Source organism: Urocampus carinirostris, chromosome 10 (assembly GCF_059441175.1).
Source record: "Urocampus carinirostris isolate Australia breed hairy pipefish chromosome 10, RoL_Ucar_1.0, whole genome shotgun sequence".
NCBI lineage: Eukaryota > Metazoa > Chordata > Actinopteri > Syngnathiformes > Syngnathidae > Urocampus > Urocampus carinirostris.
In genome coordinates, this window is record NC_142358.1 from 12,182,911 (window position 1) to 12,199,496 (window position 16,586).

The following is a 16,586-nucleotide window of genomic DNA, read 5'->3' on the forward strand; positions in this document are numbered from 1 at the left end:
AGTGTGTTTTGAATTTTGGCCCCTTGTGCAATTGAGTTTGACATCCCTGATATAGAGTCACAATGGCCACCACAATGCTAGATAACAATATTTGCATTTCTCTTCTAAAACTCTACAGATAAACTGTATATTTTTATGTTTAAAATGATATGGTCACCAACAATATTTATTTATAATACTTTCCTTTTTAATGAAATACAATTATTTTGGATCAAGGAATTGTGCTTTGGAAGAGAAAATATAACGTGCGTCATCATGATTTTCTAGGAAATTGGATTTCTCACTGGCATGCTGTTTCTTGGTCGACGTGGCTTATGTTAACCACTATTAATTATAACCTGGTAATATCATACTAATAACATAGATATTACATGTTTTCAAAATGGATATCATACTGGTAGATATTTGCACTAATTTGTTACCAAAAGTAGGTGTATTTTTTAATACAACCAAAAACGAGTGTTAAAAAGCATAGGAAAAAATACCATCTACACTCAAACTCAAAGTCAAAAGATGTTTTTTGTATAGCCCTTAATCACAAGAAAACTCAAAGAGCTGCCGCTGGAAGGACCACAGACTATTACAGACTACAAACTTCACCTTGCAGCTTCTGTGCCGCCCGTCCTCAGTAGGGTTGCGGGGGTACTGTAGCCCAACCCAGCTGTCTTCAGGCAGTGAGAAGGGGACACCCTGAACTTGTTGCCAGCCAGTCATAGGGCACACTGAGACATACAATTCACTCACTCATTCACACTTAGGGTCAATTTGGACCGGCCAAATAACCTGACATGCATGTTTTTGGAAAGTGGAAGAAAAACAGAGATCCCGGAGGAAACCCACGCAGGCACAGGGAGAACGTGCAAACTCTTTGAGGGGAGGCTGCGGTAGCTGGAATTGAATCCTGGACCTCCACCCAGCCGCTGGAAGCAACATATTTTGTATTTTTATATTTTGCCTTGCCTTTTTGGGTTTTGGCAGACAACTCACTTGCTTCTAGGTGAGGTTCATGCGACATATAACAATTGCAAATTCCTTGACCTATGAGTATTTAAAATAAGGCTAGTTTATATAATGGTTCATGTATTTTTGCTTATTTTTCAATCAATATTGTTTCTAATAAATATAGTTGGGGTTACCACAAGGAGGCGTTAAACAATACAGACTGGCCCTTTAAAGGAAAATAATGATATTTGACCACTAGATTTCGCTGGAAGTCAAGGTCATAAATCAATTGAACGCCACAAGTGAGGGGTTTTAATTTCTGTAGGGTGTGGTGTCCTTTGATTGGCTGGTCTCAAATTAAGGGGATGTTCCTTGAACGCATAGAAGAAATCAAGACAAATTAATTCATTTTTAATGGGGCATTTGTTTATTAATCCAGTTTTTGATTTTGTTTTTACAATCAGAGAAATTGTGAGCAGATGGATTGATCCCAGGATGTTACAGAGGAGAAAAAAGGGAAAAGAAAGGAGAATAGTGCTGTTGTCAAAGTACAACCCGGCTTCGTTTTGCTTTTGTTATATATAAAAAAAAAACAGCAACAACACAGACAGTCATGGTCTCCGCGGCGGTTGTCGTTTTTTCGGTTTACTTCTGAGCGGGGATCATGCCGTCGATGGACTCTCCCTTCTCCAGCTTCTTCTCCATCTCCACCATCAGCTTGACACCGTCCACCACAAGCTGCACCTGGTACACTTCGGAGGAGCCCAGACGGTCCGCGTTGGAGATGTCGAAAACGCCACCAACGGAGGCCGTGTCCACGCCGCCTGTGTGAAAGGGCAATAAGAGAGACATTAACCCTCCTCGTGTCCTTGGGTCATTTTGACCCATTACTGTTTAAAAGACCCAACAATAATCCTCTAAAACGGGTGTCACTCTTATTTTCACCAGGAGCTACATCACCGTAATTGCTCTTCTTAAGGCCATATGTAACTGGAATGAAAAATAAATGTAACTACTCCTTCATGTGAAGTGACTCCATTAATCAAAAGCAAGATTGGATTCAGTTGCTCGGAGTGGTAGGCAGCTACAGTACCCAATTTGGTTGCTAGTGGGTGTTAGAGAGCCCAGGAAAGCAGGCCACATGAAAGAAGATGTTAATATGTTTTCTTGGTATTCATTGGTGGTGCCTTGTCATAAAACTTAGCTAAAGACAGTCCCAAAAGGTCTAAAGTACAACTGCCTTTTTGTTTAGTTTTTTAGGAAAATCGTTTCAGCCGTTTCGGAGCCTATAAGTCACATGAACATTTGATTTAGTTACCTAGATTGACCTCAACAGTAGAACAAACGAAATGTAGCTTTTATTCACATTTCCATGTAAACTATACAAAAAAAAACAAAAATGAAGGTATTCTTAGGTCAAAATTACCCTATAGATTATTTGAAATCAATCTCACATAATTATTGACCCACCACAGATTATTACAATGTTTTAGTTGTGTCTCAGATCACTCCGTAACAGAAGTAAATAAGACGAACCAGATGGTTTCCTCGCGGATGTTTTAGTTATGTATTGTTTTGTATTGTCTGAAATTGTACAATGGAAGGAGAAAATAAGAAAGAAACATAAGTGTTTGCAATGACTAAAAAAGGCATGCAAAACTCATTTTTGCTCTTTTTATCCCCTTTGTGAAGAGGGAGGACTGTATTCTACAAACTGTAGTAAAGGACATGTTGTTTCTCAAAGCAATATGAAATTGGGTGTTTACAACTAAATCAATCTGCTTATATCGGGGGTTTAACTAAGACTGTTAATTTTGACCCGGTGGACATATTCTGTGTACAAGGTGTCCGAAACCTATGGCTCGCGAGCAATATATGTCTCTTTTCATGAGTACATAAGGCTCAAAGATAAAATAGAATTTGGAAAAATGTACTCATAGAAATTGTCGCACATGTAAAACTGACACAATACACATTAAAAAGGGTTCGGTCCAGTACTAATAGGACGCAAGTTTTAGGTAGAGTTTAGAATCAAGGGGCCACTCCAATAGACCCCGTTTTGGCTGTAAATCGCTAAAGAAATCATTTTTGTGGAAGTTCATTAAACAATCTATGTTCATCGTGAGACACTCCACGATGAAAATCCACAGAAGAAGATTTAGCCCAAAACAAACCTTTTACCCAGAAGCTCTAGCAAAAAATGTAAAGCAATTTGATTGGGTGAGTGGTAGGAATGGATGGAGCTACACACAGGACAGGACGCGCACACTCTTTCTCGCCCAGTGGCATCTGCACTGAAGCTAAATAAGTTGGTATCCTCAATTGCAGTATTTTGGTACATTTTTACAAAAGAACTTTGCTTGCACGTTGTCTTGAAACCATTATCTAGGACCAAAAAATAACAGACAAAATGAGCCTCAACACTCTTAAGTAACTGCAGGAGGGAGACCAATTTTAAGTAGTAGCGCGGTGGTTAGCACATTTGCCTATCACACAAAAGGTCTTTAGTTTGAGACCGCGTGGAAACATACTGTATGTTGTTCTGGAGAGGGATGGACGCCACCTGGCTCCACTTGCCCAAGACACACCACAGGCAATGGTGACCCTATGAACCACGTGGTTAAGGGATCCGACCAACCGACCACCTCTATATTTATATATAAAGGAATATGGAAGTTTGAATTTGGGTTTGTCTGTAGGACTCTTTGTGCTTTGTGCCAAAGTTTTCGGGAGACCGTAAATTTTGACCTGGGGCAGCTCCCAGGCAGAGGGAGGTTACGAGGTGTCTGAGGGCCTACGCGGAGGAGTCAACGCACCATTCTCCCGGGAACGGGAGACCTTAAATCTTGACGAGCTGTCTGGGGGCCGACCGGGACCGGGAGGAGTCGACGCGCCATTCTTCCGGGAACTGGGACCAATGAGAGCCAGCGATGGGGCGGAGGAGATGCTTTGCTGAGCAACTCGGAAGAAGGAGAAGAGTCGGTTTTTGGAAGGAGAAGCGTGCAGAGATGTAGTGATTTGTGTGTTAGAAATAAATCCACCCGTGCGTGAAAACGCCGGCTTCTGAGAACTTTCTATGCAGAAAAGAGCGCGCAAATTGTTTGGATGAATGGTGATTGGGAAAGGTCACAAATTGGAGTCAGATGATTAATTTAAGTTCGTGTTGATTTAACAAGAAATTCCCACATATAGATGTGTGACACAGGCCCTGGCATAATTATTATTTCATAGATTTTATTACATCATCTAACACCGCACAATGGTATAAAATGCACTGAAAAATTAGCTTTTGTCTGGATAGGGGGTTAGGTGGTTTTGTTGAAATTTGTCTTAGAATATACAATGTGCTCTCTTAAGAAATGAATCGCTTTTATGGCTTTTTGGGACAAATAAGTTCCCAGAACCCTGGTGTATACTGAAAATAAGGTCAACAGGCGGGTTACATCTGCTCAAATATATTGCAATGAAAGCTGGTCGTACCTGTGCCGCGCTTCTGCAGGCGCAGTCTGGTGAGGATCTCCTCAAACTTGGCGTGCGTGCTGAGCTTGGGCAGCTTAACGTGGACGCCGCCACGCAGGCCAGTGCCAAGGTTGGAGGGGCAGGTGAGGATGTAGCCCAAGTGCTCGTTCCACATGAAGCCGTGGTTGTGCTTCTTGAAGATCTCCTCGATCTGACGAAAAGCACAATCGCATTTATTTGGGGGTTTGTCCATGATTCTAGCAGCGTTGTATTGTCAAGAGAGGCAGTTGAGGTTGTGGAGCAAAATGGCCGACTGTGCCTCCATTGACACATACATGTTAATGTCACTATTGTATCTTTGATCTAAATATTTGTGCGCTTTAACCGAGGTTTTGGTTGAGCAGACTTATAAGGTTTCAACCTAGATTTTAGAGAAGATTGGTTATACGCTATTACTGACCAAGGGTTAAAAATTTGAAAATATATTTACAAGCTAGAGTTAGTTTTAAATTACAGAATGACTCCCCCAATGATGGGACTCATTTTTGAGAGTTAATTTTCTAGGATTTGGGGAAAATTGGAAACCACAGTGGGCATGTGTGTGGGTGTGTTTTACTTACCTTCTGAAGACCCACGCAAAAGCGCCTAAACACCTCCTTCATGTTGCCTCCCTTCTGCATGGAGATGACGCGAAGGTGGTCTTCCTCGTTCACCCACACCAAGAAAGTCTTATTGTCGTTGTGCCTTCAAAAATAACAATCAACATCTATACATTAATCTGTGCGAGAAGTCATTTTATTTAAAGGTACACTGATGTATAATTTGACCACTAGATGTTACTGAATGGCGTCTTGCAACTAAAAATTTGTGTGACAAAACACAAAGGAGATTTCAAACTACGAGGACTGAAAGTGACCAAACCGCACCATGTTTTTCTCATTTCTTTGCCCATTCTTCCGCAATGTTTTTGGTTTTTGGGTAATAATCGCGGCAAGATGTCCGACAATTATGTCAGCCCCCTCTAGGTGAGCCTCATATTATGTAAAAAAAAAACAAAAAAAAGCACATTTCTCAACCTACAACTATCTAAAAAATCGTACATTTATATTACAGTTCATCTATTTCTGCTTCTTTTTCAAATCAATACATATATTTTTATATCAGTTTTTACCACTATGAGAAGCTATTTCACACTGCCACTTCAAGGTAATATACTGGACTGTCTCAGAAAATTAGAATATTGTGATAAAGTTCTTTATTTTCTGTAATGCAATTAAAAAAACAAAAATGTCATACATTCTGGATTCATTACACATCAACTGAACTATTTCAAGCCTTTTATTATTTGAATATTGCTGATTTTGGCTTACAGCTGAAAAAAACTCAAAAATCCTATATCAAAATATTAGAATACTTCCTCAGACCAAGTAAAAAAATAATTTTATAACAGCAAAACTAAATCAAACATTTGAAAATGTCCATTGATGCACTCAGTACTTGGTTGGGAATCCTTTTGCACGGATTACTGCATCAATCCGGCGTGGCATGGAGGCAATCAGCCTGTGGCATTGCTGAGGTGTTATTGATGCCCAGGATGCTTCGATAGCGGCCTTCAGCTCATTTGCATTTGTAGGTCTGGTGTCTTTCATCTTCTTCTTAACTATACCCCACAAATTCTCGATGGGGTTCAGGTCAGGGGAATTAGCAGGCCAATCAAGGACAGTGATGCCATGGTCAGTGCACCAGTTACTGGTGGTTTTGGCACTGTGGGCAGGTGCCAGATCATGCTGGAAAATGAAATACTCATCTCCATAGAGCTTTTCAGCAGATGGAAGCATGTAGTGCTCTAAAATCTCTTGGTACACAGTTGCATTTACTCTGGACTTGATGAAACACAGTGGACCAACACCAGCAGCTGACATGGCTCCCCAAACCATTGCTGACTGTGGGAACTTCACACTGGATTTCAAGCAACTTGGATTTTGCTCTTCTCCAGCCTTTCTCCAGACTCTGGCGCCTTGACTTCCAAATGAAATGCAAAACTTGCTTTCGTCTGAAAAGAGGACTTTGGACCACTCTGCAACTGTCCAGTGCTTCTTCTCCATAGCCCAAGTCAGACGCTTCTTCCGTTGTCTTGAGTTCAGAAGTGGCTTGACCATGGGAATACGGCTATTGTAGCCCATTTCCCGGACACGTCTGTGAACTGTGGCTTTTGATACCTGGACTCCAGCTTCAGCCCACTGTCTTTGAAGCTCCCCCAAATTCTGGAAGCGGCTCTTCGTCACAATTTTGTTAAGGCTGCGGTCATCTCTCTTGGTTGTGCAGCGTTTCCGGCCAAATTTTTCCCTTCCAACAGACTTTTTGTGGATATGCTTTGAAACTGCACTCTGTGAACAGCCTGCTCTTTGAGAATTTTCCTTTTGTGTCTTACCCTCCTGATGGAGGGTATCAATGATGGTCCTCTGGACAGCAGTCTTCCCCATACTTGTGATTTAGTTTACTGAACCAAGCTGAGTGTTTTTAAGGCTCAGGAAACCCTTGCAAGGTGTTTCGAGTTAATTAGATGATTCAGGTGATTAGTTGAATAGCCTACTTGTATACTTTTTCATGATATTCTAATATTTTGAGATAGGATTTTTGAGTTTTCTTAAGCTGTAAGCCAAATTCAGCAATATTAAAATAATAAAAGGCTTGAAATAGTTCAGTTGATGTGTAATGAATCCAGAATGTATGACATTTTTGTTTTTTTAATTGCATTACAGAAAATAAAGAACTTTATCACAATATTCTAATTTTCTGAGACAGTCCAGTATATATATATATATATATATATATATATATATATATATATATATATATATATGTGTAGAAGTTATTCAGAAAAAGTTTTTGCATGTATGGATAGCACCTAGACGCCAGAATAAAAATGTCAAAATTGGACCCATTAACTAGTGATTTAGATAATATGCAACAAAATTAGGATCAACTTCACATATCGCATCAAGTTATATTTAATATATTTACACTCAGTAATATTATATGAGTTGCATCTCACAATTTGCCAAAAAGTTGCGTCTGCTATTTTTTATTATGGATGCCAGAAGGAGACAAAATTAAAAATACATCATTTATAATAAGGTTTGCCAAGTGTGGAATTTGTGACATAGTAGTTTTTTCAAATACACATATCCTCAAGTTTAGCTCATCGTATTCTTTTATTTCATTGCTCAATGAAAGAAATTGAACACTGTTCCTTTAAATACCTGTTTTTGTGAGTTAGTGGAAAAGGTTCTTTTTTCCAGAAATTTTTGTTTTTTATAAAAATGTAGGCTTTGGTCTATAAAGGGAAAGGATGTATTATTTGGGGAGATATTTATTTAAACAAATACTTAACATTTAAATTACTTTTCTCAACTATTTTCCTACCATGTCAATATTCAGTATAAAAATATTTTATTTTTGTTATTTCTTTTCCTGAAAATTGTGGCCTGAATTGGGCGGCGTTCTTATTGGGTTCACATGATATAATAACAAATGAACACTTGGAGTGTATAAAGATTTTTGGTGCATTTTTGTTGATCTTTTGTATGGAAAAATGCACGATGTGTTTCCCCTCACCAGATGCCCCTGGCATCGGGCCAGTCGCGGGCCATGCCGGCGCACGTCAACAGGGGGGACACGGGCTTGTCAAACAGGAAGTGGTCGGCGATCAGCTGCTCCTGCTCGGCGTCGGTCATGCCGTCCAGAGGATAATACTTGCCCTTGAACTCACCCTCCAGGCTGGCCAGAGCTGGAGGGAAAGACACAGAATGAGCACAATATTAGCATGTGTGTCAGAGGCTTCTGTCAGTGCTTATCTTAAAAATTTTGTTAGCGTTCCCCTTTTTTGCCTGTGTCTACTTGTGCGTCAGGGTGTTGCTCTAGTTGTAGGGGAGACCGACTACAGTTGTGACAGTCAGTTTGACTAATTGGAAGAGAGTTTAGAGGATGCCACTAGGGCAGGGGTGTCCAAACTTTTCCAAATTTGGTAAACCGATCAGTTGAGAGGGCTGACAATTCAGCCTGCATTCTATCAACAGTCTTTAATGAATTCACCCTTTGTGAAAGGTTTACAGTGCTTGGCGTTCAGTGTCATGACCTCATAGCTCGCCTTTGTAGCATTTTCATTTGACTTGCAGGGTCTCGTGAAAAAGCACTGCTGTGCCGTTAAAAGAGCTTCATCTTTCACAGCGCTTGTTTCCACTTAGCTTTTGGTAGTCATCCAGTTTCTTCTGTCAGGGCTTCTTAATATTATGTTCTTGAAAAACATGGGGTTGTTTCTGATTTCAGTGCAAAAATACTCCAATTTCCACTTGTGCTGGAAGCGGCAACCCTCACAGTCAACTTTCCTTCTTTTATTAACAGTCGCCATGTCAGAAATGGGGTGGGCTAATTCTAATTCTCACAGAAAGCCAAGAGCAAGGTGGCCAAAGGGCTACTTCCATTATTTGGTGAAAAGGTGGTTTTATTTTTATTTTTTTGTACAAATTTATTTTATACTGTTGTATTAAATCTATATCTGTGGGCCGGTAGAAATTTGATCACGGGACGTAACTGGCCCCCGAGCCAGACTTTGGATATTTTCAGGTAAGATTTCAAACTTTTTCTTTCTCATTGTTTATGTTTTAGGTCAAATATGCTAAATAAATTCTGGCACATTGCTGTAATGTCCACAAGTTTGGGTTGAATCTTATGTGTTTTTTCATGCTAGGTAACAATCACATGCAGAAAATAATAGCTTAATGATGGTCCATAGTAACGGGGACAGTTGTGAGGGGTCTGCATTTTATTCAATTCACTGAGAACCTACCAAAGTGCCACAATTACACCACCCGTGATCTGAAACCGGCATGGGGGCAAGGAAAAATACAAAAACCTCAGCATGAGGAAAATAAGAAACCTTGAGAAGGTAAAAACTAGATTTAATCCCATAACACTGGAATAAAAGGAACGTTTTGAAACGTTCAGAATGAATCTTTAATTCGTATTTAATATGGCCTGCCAGACAAAAATGGTAAATATATAATGATAATATATCGTCACACTAATAACATATGTGAATTACTCACTGTTTTTAGGACAAATTGAAACTTTTTTCCTCAATCGTGTTCCCATAGAAAGCTACTTTATCTGCACAATTGGTCAACCAAAGAGTTGGTCAACCAATCATATTTCAGATAACCAATCAATAGTACAAAATCGTAAAAAGTCCTTTTTTTATTCTTTGGAACGTTCTTTTCACACCACATTTTTGACATTGTCATGATTACTTATGTGACTAAGCTGTGCCCGCTCATTTGGCGCCAACCGCCGTGGGTTCTGTTTGGCTCCCTGTCACTATTTGAACTCAGTCCTGTCAATCCCCTGTTGTCAGTCTGTCTGCGAACCTCTGTTGATACAAGGCAAGTCTTTTTTGACCCTGACTCTCGCCTGTCCCGTTTTTTGCTCCCGTTTGACCCTGGCTACGACCCGTTTGTATCCGACCACGTCTGCTCTCCAGTCCCGGCTTACGACTCGTTTCCGACACGGCCACGTCTTGCTCTCCCAGTACCGGCTACCGATCAGTTTTCCGCCCCTGACACCGCCATCGCTCGCTACGGTAGATCCACTTCCGCGTTCGGATCACAATCCGATGACGAGAGCGACTTGCTTCCCGCGCCGAGCGAACATGGGATTGTGGGCGCAGCCCATCCTCTCTCTTTCAATAAAACTTGTTGTAAACGTCACGCAAGTGGGTCCTGTTTCCGTTCTGGTGCTGACAGTCATCCACATGATGATGACAAAATATCATCGGAAGTAAAGTGGATTGTGTCCTGAGTCTATAGTGCAATAAAGTAGCAAGATTATTTCTAAAATTATAATTTGAATGTAAAGTTCTTTTTAAAAACATGTATAGTTTTCATTACTTTTACTAGTCAGAAACAGGCTTGAACTTGTAAATTGGGGTTGGTCTTTGGTCTCAATGTATACTATTTTAATAAATAGATACATAAATAAATGGTCTTTTGCTAGGTTTTGACCATCGCTGTACCTTTTTGGAAAACAACAGTCGCCAAAAACAAGGAATTACTGTAGTTCTAATGCCTTAAGTTATAATTGAAGCAAATAAGTAGGTAGTCACCCTCGATGGAAAGCTTCTGAATGGCTCTGCGCTCTCCACGGCTGTTGTGTGGTGGCAGGGTGAAGCCCTTGATGCTACGGCCGGTACGCACGCGGCTAGACAGAACGTAGTTGGGGTCCAGGTCGTCTCCGCCCTGGAAAGTATGAAGATGTAAAAAACATTCACCCACGAGGTCAGCTACTGAGAAAAACCTCAAAATGAAAGTTAAATTTCATTTCTCATAAGGTTTGTGTTAGTTTTAAAAAGTCTCAAAAAGACTTGATTGAATTCCCAAAGTATTTTCTGTCCTTCCAGCAGATATTTTAGAAGAACTCGCCTTCAGGTTCTCGAAGTTCAGGTCGGTCTTGTGCTTGTCGTTGGGTCCGTACCCGTTGTGACGGTCCGAGATGACGGGGTCCAGCAGGTCCTTGAAGACCTCGTAGGACTCCTCGTCGCCGGCGACGCAACCCACTGTCATGATGAAGGGGTGGCCTGAAGAAGGAGACAAGGTTTATAGCACTTTAAAAAAATCGAAATGACAAGGCCTTTCAGCCTTTGCTTACCGGGGTTGTCCACGCCAGTCTGGATGACATCATCCAAGGTGAAGCCGCTGGGGGTAGACTTGCCCCTCAGCTTGGAATAGATGTCCTTGGTCAGAAGCTGTGTGATGGAAAACACTCAATCAATCAATGGAATTGTAATTTGGGAAGAAATCATATCAAGCTGGTTTAACCCGAGTTAAAGCTTTAAGAGCACTCTATTCCTTGATTTGTTTCTTTGCACTGTCATGTTTGCAGATAGTAATGTTCTGTTTATATGGATTCATTTGTCAATTAACGAAAAAAAAAAACATACATGCAATGAATTGCTTTGTTTTGGTTTTGGAGGTTGAACTTTGAAAATAGTATGCCTTTAAAGTTAACATTTAATTTATATTAATTATTTTCTATTTTTCCAGAGACCTATAAGATTCGCTAAAATAACCAGTGTAAATGAACATTTGTTAGATAAGGACCTTATGTTCACTGCGGTAATGTTAAAAGTTTACTCTTTAAGTGTTAAATTAACACTATTACTGAGTGCATGGTTGAGGGATCTCTTAACCGCTAGGGTCATCTGGGCACAACATACTGTACCTTAAAATAAACGGTGTTAAATTAACATGTAACGAGTAAACCTTTAACATTACCTCAATGAACATATCCCATTATACAGAGTGTTAAATCAACACTAGTAATTTTACTGTTTAATACTGATTATGAATGGGTGAGTACCAATACCAGGTACTAGTGTCAGCTCAGATACCATTGTTTTTCAAGATAGCAGTACTCCCAAAAGTGGCCGATACCACTGCTTACTAATGGCCATTTAACAAGATGGAACCAGGAATAGTTAAATGGTGAAAAGAAAATGTTTTAAGTTGGGATTTAAAGGGACACTGTGCATTATTTGACCACTAGATGTTGCTGTATTGTTTTGTGCAACTGAAAATGAGTTCTAAAATTACAAGGAGGCCTCAAAGTGACCGAACAATATCATTTTTCTTATTTTTTGGACCAGGCTACGCAAGGTTTTTTGTTTTTCTGGTACCAGTAGCAGCAAGATGGCAGACAACTATGTCAGCTTACTGGAGGTGAGGCTCAATTTACTGTATGTAAAATAAACACGGATTTTTTTGACCAGTGAATAATCAAATAAATATGTACAGTATTTGATAGTTTATGTAGATTTACTTATTTTTTGAAAAATTATTGTTGTTTTTTACCACGACGAGGCGCTGAACAATCCACACTATCCCTTTAAAGTTACTGTTTATTTTAAATTGATTATATATTACATTTTTTTCCTGAACCCCAACACAGATTGAAATGGGCGAGTACCGATACCAGGTGTCGATTGCAGCAACAATACCAGCGTTTTTCAAGGTATTGGTACTTACGGTACTACTGGTAAATGCAATATTTAAAGGTGTATTATGTTGGGATATAGAGATATCATTTTGAAAATCTCAATCAGTTTTGTTGAGGGAAAGGGAATTTCATACACTAATTGTATTTTTTGGTATCCATATCAATACCTTCTCTAGATATGGGCATCTGTATCAGTCTGAATGAAATGTTGTAAAAAACATCCCTTATACAGATTAATAACCAGGGCCCCAAAATGTCGAACGTTTTAATTATGGGGTTAAATGAACACAGTCATATTTAACCACTAGATGTAGCTGTATTGTGTTGTGCAACTGAAAACGATGCTTGTGCTTTAAAGTACCAGGAAGAAGGCAAAACACGGAGAACAGAGTGACAGAACAGAACCAAATTTCCTGTCATTTTTTTTGCCCAGCCTCTGCAAGGTTTTTGTTTTTGGGGTAGCAGCAAGATTGCCGAGCAAGTGAGCCTCATGTCATATAAAACAAATGCAAATTTCTCAACCTACGAGAATTCATGCTTATTGTTCAATTGATATAGTTGTTTTTTGTTTTTGTTTTAATGGAATCATTTTTCCTTCCCACTAGGAGGCGCAAAATAATACACACTGTCCCTTTAACATCAGTTTGTATCTCAACCTCTTATGACCGGTGCGCTACCTTGGCCATGTGGTTGTTGTGCAGGGACAGATCGGGGAACTCGTCGTCCACCGAGAACTTCATCTTGTAGTCGTTGTGACAATTCTTGGCCATGGCTGCGATTCCTTCTTCAACTGGAACCGACACATGACAAATTATAACCCATTGACGAAATATGACATTTTTTTAATGAATGAAGCACCGTGAGTGTGTTGCGACGCTTGTCCAAGGGCCTCGACGGCTTTATTAACGAATCTTTGAGTCAAGAGGAGACACCTTCTCATTTTCTGCTAAGCTAGCACCTCACACCCTTCCTCCATCCCCCTTTTTCTGCACCCCATCAAGTGTTTGCTAAAAGTCAAAAGTATCTGTATCTGCGTCTCTGTCAATGTCTTTCTCAGCTGTGCTGTAAGCCCCTCCCCTGTCCAGACTCCGCCCACAGATGATTATTAATAGATTGGAAGGCCCCTCGGTCCCCTCTATAGCACCTTGGGGCCAGGGGACTAAAAATGGAAGGCGACATGTCCGAGTGCATCTGTCGCTTCTCGTCCAACCTGAAGACATCGCTCAATGATATATGATTCAAACATGCCGGCAGGTGTTATCACTTTCAACCCAATAAGAATGAGCATTTTGCAGGATATATTAGCAAATAGATTGTTTTGTGAAAAAAAAACACTTAAAAATACATGTATTTGCCCAGTAATCTATTTATTTGTTGGTGCCTTTATTTGATTTTTGTAGTCTGTGCAACATTTTTTCTCTTTAAGTTATCTGAAATGTACAGTTAAATGCTTAATTTTTGTGTTCATTTAAGTTTAATAGAAATTTGGAAATGTCTTGAAAGATTTATGCATATTTTTGGTCACTTTTCTTTTGAAAAAGTCATATAAGATCGAATATAAATTTGTAAATATCTTAAATGATTGAGACATATGATTTTTTTGTGTGAGTTTTGAGAAATATCCTTCAAACTGTTGGTTTGAAATGTTCATTTTTATTAATTAATGAGTGATTTAAAAAATACAAAATACACATTTCTAAATATCTTATAAGATTTCTACAAATCTTTTTTGCTTTTTTTGTCTTTTAGTTTTTTGTTCCTGGCAATTTAATTCAAAATGTTGGATTAAGAAATTTATGTTGATTAATTAAGAAGAGATCTAAGATCCAAAATTGTAATTCATGTACAGGTTTTTTACATATTTTTCTCACTTTTTTTGTGTTTGTTTGGGGCAATTTCTCTCTAAACTGTTAAAAATGTTATATGATTAATTGATAAATGATTTAAGATCAAATACAAAGGTCTAAATATCTCTAATTTTTTTCTTTTGTGTGTGTTTCAACTGTTGAACAAAAATTGTCATGTGGGTGATTTAATATCAATTATACATGTGTAAATGTCTAGACTTTTTACTTTTAAATTTAGTCAAATATTTCCAATTTTTTTGGTACCATTTTTATAATTTGCCAAACAGTTGTGCCTCTCATTTTTTCTGTATTCATTTTCTACTTTAAATATCTTAAAAGATAATTTTTTGCTTTTTTGGTGTTGCATTTTTGGGGCAATTTCCTTTAAACTGTTGGATTAAAATAATTTAAATTTACAATGAAAAAAATTAAAAACATTTTTAGTTACTTTGGAATCTCATCTGTGAATTTTCAAGCAGCAAAATAATTTTAAAAACGATTTAAGTCTAATAAAATGCTCCCATTTGTTTTTGTTTTTTTTTGGTCCAATTATTAGAATTTATTCGTTAACACAGTTGTGTTTAATTTTATTTGTACTCTGAATGTAATGTTTAATGCTTATTGAAATGAAAATGCATGAATCGGAATTGAATCACTAGGTTTATTAAAGTTCATCCAAACTGATTTCTCATTAAATTTTTGCAGTAGATTCTTACTAAAATTGCACAAATCCGATTCCCCCAATGCAGACTTTTGACATGAGCGACGACATTACCTGCTTAAGAAGAAAGAGGTAACAGATCCCGGGATCAGATCCTGTCCACCAAACGTAGGGGTCGCCCAAGTGCGCCAGTTGTTGGACTACAACTTTTATAGCGTGGCGACCCCCTTCCCAACAGTTGGGAGGGCTCGGCCCGGCTAGGCGTGATTGGTTGCTGTTGAAAAAGGCAACCGGGAAAAGCAGCAGTCGACAGCTGCTCCACGTATGCCGGGACCTTTTACATCGCGGCGCGCTGGCCTGTATTCTCCCTCCTACGTGCAACTCCTTCAGCATTCTTTAACTTCTGCATGTGCATTTAACGTTATTTGCACCATGATTCATTACAAAATCAAGTGATAGTAAACAAGCAAATGGGCCGGAGTGGATTTAGCTGCTTGGAATGGTTGGGAGCTGCAGAACCCTGAGGGCGTTAGACACCCCACAAAAGCAGACCACACGAAAACAGAGGTTTATCGATTTTATTGGTATTTATTGGGGGCGCCTTGACATAAAATTTAGCTAAAGACGCTCACCAAGGCTTAAAGTACAACTGTAAAGATTTTCCCAAAAATCGGTGCAACCGTTCCGGAGCCTATGAGTCACAAACACACACTCACTTACACATATCGGGATTTTTATGAGTCGATAAAAGATTGGATTCAGCTGCTTGGAAAGTTGGGATCTGCAGTACCCAGTTAGCCCGCCAAGGGGAGTTAGAAAGCCCCATAAAAGCAGATCGCGCGAAAGCAGATAGTTATCGACTTTGTTGGTATTTATGGGGCGTGGCTTCACACGAAAGTAGCCTATAAATCACATGCAAATAAACGCACACAAATCTGGATTAGGTCACACTGATTAGATTTAGATAGATAGATCGAGGAAGTTTCCCTGGGCGGTAGTTGGCAATCCACATTATAAATCTTAAGGTGCATCAGGAAAACAATATGACTGTTGTCCGGGATTAGCTGTTATTAAGTTCTCAGACTTCCATTACTGTATGTGAATTTAACATTATTTTGTGTCATATTCAACTATAAAATCAAGTAACAATATTTGAAAGAATAAGTAAAAATTTATTAGGTCTTGCTGGCCAGTAGTTGGCGATACACATTATGAATATAGCATGCCATATTGTCAGCCTTCTTCAACTACTTTATGTGAATTAAAATTTTATATGCACCATACTCAACCAAACTAATTCTTGGCAGATCTGCTTTTTGGTGATTCTCGGTTGAATCTTCACCCTCCTGACCAATTTTCTCTTAGCAGCAGGTGATAGCTTGCGTTTTCTTTCTGATCGTGGCAATGCAATGCACTTTATACTTCCTAACAATTGTTTGCACTGTTGTTCTTTGGACTTGCAGCTGCTTTAAAATGTCTCCAAATGACTTTCCTGACTTGTTCAAGTCACTTATTCTCTTTTTCAGATCCATGCTGAGCTCCTTTGACTTTCCTATTGTAGTGTTTGTGGGTGTTCCCATCCAATGATCCTTATTTAAATTGCCTCAGAGAAGTCACCAGCTGTAGTC

General features: G+C 39.1%; 1 protein-coding gene across 2 annotated transcripts; it reads right to left on the reverse strand.

Moving 5' to 3' along the window:
• Positions 1-1,346: 1,346 nt before the first annotated feature.
• On the reverse strand, positions 1,347-15,139 carry ckmb (creatine kinase, muscle b). 2 transcript variants are annotated; one of them, XM_088345042.1, is made up of 9 exons: positions 15,073-15,139; positions 13,128-13,240; positions 11,104-11,200; positions 10,878-11,032; positions 10,562-10,694; positions 8,020-8,191; positions 5,022-5,145; positions 4,423-4,612; positions 1,347-1,766 (listed from the first exon to the last, which is right to left on the reverse strand). In XM_088345042.1, exons 2-9 carry the CDS (start codon positions 13,218-13,220, stop codon positions 1,588-1,590), a joined length of 1,143 nt encoding a protein of 380 aa, XP_088201168.1. In that variant the 5' UTR covers positions 13,221-13,240; positions 15,073-15,139; the 3' UTR covers positions 1,347-1,587. The 2 variants fall into 2 exon arrangements, with proteins under 2 accessions (XP_088201168.1, XP_088201167.1); XM_088345041.1 differs by lacking the exon at positions 15,073-15,139 and adding an exon at positions 13,309-13,475.
• Between the last annotated feature and the right edge of the window lie 1,447 nt (positions 15,140-16,586).

Bases quoted from the DNA above. Each gene is read 5' to 3' on its own strand.
- ckmb (XM_088345041.1), bottom strand. From the start codon at position 13,390: ATGAGAAGGTGTCTCCTCTTGACTCAAAGATTCGTTAATAAAGCCGTC. The intron at 11,033-11,103 runs GTAAGCAAAGGC...CTCCTTCTTCAG, and splicing joins GACTGGCGTGGACAACCCCG to GCCACCCCTTCATCATGACA. The intron at 5,146-8,019 runs GTGAGGGGAAAC...TTATTTTTGAAG, and splicing joins CCCGATGCCAGGGGCATCTG to GCACAACGACAATAAGACTT.